The following is a 5,770-nucleotide window of genomic DNA, read 5'->3' on the forward strand; positions in this document are numbered from 1 at the left end:
CTTCTAGTTACTGAACAACGGACTTCGTTTAGGGAAAAAAAAAAAAACACTAAAAATAAATACAAAAAAAATAAAGAGAACGTCAGCCGAGTCTCGAACTTATCAGAAGCCGACTCAAGCATCCCAGAGCCTTCTACATCCTGTGGGAGGAATTCCTTCTCAAAGTTGTGAAACCCACGAGGAGGACCGAAAAGAAAGCGGTAGCAAAACTCCTAGGGTAGTCAAGAACAGGCTGACAAGCACCTGTCAGAAATTACACCCGGTAGAGTTTATTCTGCCTCCTCCTCGGGACAGGGGCAGACAACAGACAATGCCTGGAAGCTTTCTTCCAACCTTATTCTTCTCTGGTTCTACATCTGCCAGTCCTCAACGCGGCTATTTCGCAATAAAAGGGCACGCTTTTATTCGGGAGCAGGGGGAAGATAGCAAGGCCTCAAACACACAGCACATCCTAGATCGTCTTAGGAAGACGGAGACCCACAGGACCGCCGAGCGCTTCTAGCTTCACGTTCCAAATGAATGGGCAAACCACCACCTACACGACACTGTCAACGGACCAAAACATTCTACGCACGTGCGCTCCAGGGAGACGCCGTTTTAACTTGCGGAACTATTTCCATCGGTAAGACACGCAAGACAGAGGTGATATCCCCATGCTCCATCTTTATTGTGCAAGTGCTGCTCAAAAGCTCTTTATTACCCTCCACAGACAGCCGTCCAAAAAAAATAATAAATCAAACATCAACAGGGGCTAGACTGATGGGCAACATATGAAACCTATTCGGCGGCGACCCGTACGCGTGCAGTGACGCCTGCGGTGCAAAAACCTTAGCCGCGAGGCCGGCCCAACTGACCGCCACCCAGAATACGTAGATGTACACAATAGTCTGAAGGGCCCGAGGGTGGGCATTCACAGCCATCCGGAATCCATTGGTCAGGTCCAGGTTAACAGCACACTTCTTGCCAACAACCACGAAACGCCCAAGAAGCTGGAAAAAGGAAATAACGTCACCTAACGTGCTGTGCCACGACGCACAGAATGAATGCGAGCGGAGAACCACCCACAGAACACGGTTAGCTAATCCTTCACAATTCAACCGCCGCTCTTTGAATTACCCTCTAGACAGTAACAGACTACCAAACAGTCACAGAAGCTGAATTTGTCTTGGGGCTTAAAGCCCCCGTCATAGCTTCGGGCAACGTAAGCCACTCTGGCGGAAAATAAAAGCTTCACGGTGCCTTTTCTCTTGCGTGGGCTCACAGAGCCTTGGAACTTGACTTGCATAGCTAACAGCGAAACAAACACCCAAGCGCCGCTCAACCAGCTTTCCCTTTCCTCGCCTCTGACCTGCCCAAACCCCAAGCCCTCTTCTGCATAGTCAAGGCACCACCCCCGCTGTCCGGAAACCGTGAAAACGGGCATCAGACCGCACGCCGGAACAACGCTGCTTTTTGCACTGCAAGCGCGTAGCTGGAGACGAGCATCGCTTTATATCACTGCTCTCAGTCAAAAAGCTCAACTCCATTACAAGCTAGAGGCGAAAGACTACAGCATCGGACAACCCCAAATAGCCTACTGTGCGCCCCTCTGCAACATCCAGAGGAAAAGAGGGGACGGGAAAGAGTCTAGGAAGTTACAAACCTGTTACAGGTACAGCCAGCCTAGCAAACAGAAAGCTCCCACAGTACTCACGGGTCCGCCAGAATCGTCTGCTTCACATAACCGGACAACTGCCTTCTCAGGAAGGACTAGGAAAAAACACTGGAGCCTGAGGCGAACTATCACGGAACGCAAGGCACTGGAGGAAGAGTAAACAGTTAAAACGTAGTCGGCTTCAGAGAAAGGCAACAGCTTAAGCAAATCACTATGCCCCACTGAACTCGTCCTACCGAAGCAGATTATCAGGCGCCCCAAACGCGCACGACAAAACAGCGATTCTTCTTAAGCAAGCTTTGAATAGGCAAAGTTCTCTACCTTCTACGCACAAGACACACAAGCGGCAAACAATGGCTAACTGTCCTTCGGTTATGTCCAAATATTGCCTCGGCCAGAGGCAGGAAGGCATCTTCAAAGAACCTGGAGTAATCCGGCTGAGGCCGTATTAACTCTCCGTCCTCGAGAACGCCACGTACTCAGGGGAAGGAACGTTCCAAATTAGCCCGTTACGGCCGGACCGACGTCAGACACCCCCAGACCGAGGCCAAGGCATCACCTTCGAAACACGAATACCACCAACCTGTAGGAAACCATTAAGACCAAGCGAGAAACTGCAACTAATTCGTCCTCCAGGAACCGCGTCGCACTAAGAGCGGTCAGAGTAGGTTGTCTGCTCTCAAGTCACTCATCAGACTCAAGTTAACGGCCTGGTTCTCCAATCAAGCACAGCGTTCAGGTTACATACGTTGCTGCAGCCAGTACGGCCGAGTCAAAACAGACGCGCGTGCGCACACACACACACACACACGCACACTCCTCGCGCAGCCTTCACCACGAAGGAGACAGGAAACGCGCCCTTTCGTAAAGGCGGGGCGCTACCGCAAGCACGGTTTCCGGAGAGCAGTTGAACGCTTCCAATACTCCAAACGGGCGGCAGCTGCAACATTACCGAGACCTATTAAGAAAGCGCTGTTCCAAGCAACGCGTCAACGCTTTGAGCAACCCGATCTAGTGAAACACGTCCCTGACCGCGGCAGGCGGGTTGGGCTAGATGATCTTTAAGGGTGCCTTCCAAGCCAAACCATTCTACGAGTCAGCACGCAGAGCGGGCAACGCAGCCCCTTTCACTAAGGGCCTGTTTTCCACGCTGCAGATAAACCCTGCCGTCAGAAGCAGAGGAAATCCCTAACTGTCCTATCTTTAGCATTTCAAACTTAAAAACAGCAACAACGGTTATGCTGGACACTAACTTAAAGTTAACACCTTGCAGATAACATCTGCAATTTTTTCATAACTCTCAGCAGCTGCTCACTTAGTTCCTAGCACGTTGCGGCGCACCAGCATCAGTGAACCTTGCCAGCGTGCTCTTATCACGGTCCACCTCCAGCACGGAAATGAGAGCTGGGAAGCTCTCGCAGCCTGCGGGACTGACTGGCTTCTAGGTGTTTAAGAAAGCTAGGAAAAGCTGCAATTCTTCCCTTTCACAAGCCACTTTGGAGAGAGCGCGCGCTCGTGTGCGCGGTGGGGGTGGTGCCATAACCAAAGCCTAGCACAGCCGAGCCGGGGCGTCTCTAGAACGCTATCACGAGGCGCATCAAGACCTGCATTTCTGCTACGCAGAAACGACTGATTACGGTCACTACTGCGATGCTCACTGCCTATATGCATACAGTCCGAACCCCCAAGGAGACCGACTGCGCCGGCGACCCAGTACGCGCCGTGGCACCCCGGGGGCAGGCACCGAAGAAGCGCGGCGTTTTAGAGGCGCTGCAGTAGAGAGCGCCACGAGCCGGAGAGACCCCGACCGACCGTCCGTCCGTCCGTCCCTCCCTCCCTCCCTCCCGCAGCAAGGCCACCACCCGCCCTGCCGCACTCCCGGGACCCGCGACGGGCCCTCGTTTCAGAGGGCCTGCGAGCGGCCGAGGGAAAGGAAAGGAAAGGAAGGAAAGACTCGCACAACAACGCCGCGGCTACCTCCTCGTCCACGACCGCTCATCCTCACGGAGAACGTTGGCGGGGACCTCCTTGCCCTTGCAGGCGACCTCTCCGAAAGCTCCGAAAGCAGCGGCAGCGCCGCCACCGGGCCAGGCGGCCTGCGCCCTAACAATCCCGTCGGCCATGACGGCGCCCGCTCGGTACAACGCCCCCTCGCTTCCCGCACTCGGCCCGGCCCTCCGCGGCGCTCATTGGGCCGACAGATCGCCGCCGACCGCCCCCGCGCCTCGATTGGCTGCCTCGCCTGCCCTCTTCCCTTGTCCCCGCCCTCTCGGCGGCTCCGCTCCCGTCGACCCGGTGCTTATCGGCGCTCAGGGAGGTCGCGTGCCCTCGGGGCGCGGAGGGAGCCGACCGGGAGGGAGGAAGTGGGCGCCCGAAAACGGGCTGGGCGGCTCCGCGGAGGGAATCTGGGCCCTGCACGGCTGGGAAACGAGCTCCACAGAACAGGCGCTCCGCTCATAGAATCATAGCGTGGCTTGGGTTGGAAGGGAGGGCGAGAAACACTCCGTAGCCGATAGCTTAGGCTCAGGCGAGGATCTCAGTGAAGTAGTAATTTACTCGCGATTGATTGCAATGGCGGGCGCCCCACAAGCAGGAGAGCGCGCCTACTAGTTCCAAAACACAGTTTATGTGCTTTTTGATGACAGGACCCTCCCCCGTTTCCCCACTGAGGGGGTAATCCAGGTTCACAATCTATCTGATGTGGTAATGTTTCTTCACTTATCTGACTTGACACCGCCATTTTCACCTAATTGTCCTAAGGAGTCTGGTTGTCTGCATTTTACGAGGTCGCCTGCTAAGCTTTCTTATCACTGCAAGCATATCTCAGTACCACGTTCCTTCCCTCTAAACAGCGGAACTCTGCAAAAACAACGTTTCTATTCCCACAACAGGTACCGCAGGTATTTGCATTCCTTGTATAACCGAGTGTATTGGGCTGGTAAAACATGGAATTATTAAAATCCTCCACATATCCCCCCAGTACACCACACAGCCGTTTGCTCACCCTCTCCCCTCCCTCTCTGGGATGGGGAGAGAAACGGGGAAACGGGAAAGCGAAGCCCGTGAGTTGAGATAAAGACAGATAAATAATAATAACAACAATAACAATAAAGACAATCATTATGATAATAGTATTACTAATAATAACGTGTATGAAACAAGTGATGCACAAAGTTTCTTTTTCTAACATATTTTGTTCATTGAATTTTTGCAATATTTGCTTGCTGAGCATCAAAGTTTCTGCGTCGTCCTTCTCCTGCTCAAAAGATTCATACTTAGCACGCACGAGCATAAGATGAGCTGCCTCTAATCGGCTTTTCACAACTGTGATTGCTCGATTGAATATACATGGTCCAAAAGTCAGTGCTAATGTAAGTAACAACAAGAGCCCCGCTATGGTTGATAGCAGGGTAGTAAGCCAAGGTGAGTAATTAAACCAGGATTCATACCAATTCTGACGAGCCTCATTTTCCCTTTTGCGTTTTTCTAATCCTTCCCGCAATTTAGTCATTGTATCTCTTACCACCCCAGTATGATCTGCATATACACAACATTCTTCACGTAGGGCTGCACACAGTCCTCCTTGTTGTAAGAAAATCAAATCCAACCCTCTACGGTTTTGGAGTACCACTTCGGATAATGACCTAACCGATTTTTCCAGAGCTGTTATTGACTGCTCTATACGGGCCAGATCCTCATCTACGGCAATGCGTAGAGAAGTAAATTCCTGGCTTTGTTTTATCAGGGAAGCAATTCCAGTTCCTGCACCTGCAGCCCCCAGAGCCATTAAAGTGGCTAAGGTGACGGCCGTAATAGGCTCCCTCTTTACCAGATGGTATTCAGCCACTGTGTGATGGGTATACATATACTCTTCAGTGTGGTATAGAATCCTTGGTATAATGACCACCTGTACACAAAAATCATGAGATGTGCTAAACAATTTTAAAGATATGCAAGGAGTGACTCCTAACGATGAACATACCCACCTAGTGTTATTTGCAGGAATTAACCATTTGTGTGTTTGGTCCATTTTTTCAGTGACATGGCACAGATCATTTTTATCTCTTGGAACTGTGCCGATACATCTACCTTTTCCCGTAACTTGAGTCAAAGTTA

The 5,770-nt window shown here is 51.8% G+C and overlaps 1 protein-coding gene across 1 annotated transcript; it reads right to left on the reverse strand.

Moving 5' to 3' along the window:
* Positions 1-350: 350 nt before the first annotated feature.
* Positions 351-3,777, reverse strand: LOC311220864 (adenosine 5'-monophosphoramidase HINT1-like; the record flags this gene model as incomplete). The annotated part of the gene is made up of 5 exons (XM_084304502.1): positions 351-375; positions 799-989; positions 1,694-1,799; positions 1,976-1,978; positions 3,632-3,777. 5 exons carry the CDS (start codon positions 3,775-3,777, stop codon positions 351-353), a joined length of 471 nt encoding a protein of 156 aa, XP_084160628.1.
* Positions 3,778-5,770: the final 1,993 nt, after the last annotated feature.

Source organism: Netta rufina, assembly GCF_964035555.1.
Source record: "Netta rufina genome assembly, chromosome: W".
Classification (NCBI taxonomy): domain Eukaryota; kingdom Metazoa; phylum Chordata; class Aves; order Anseriformes; family Anatidae; genus Netta; species Netta rufina.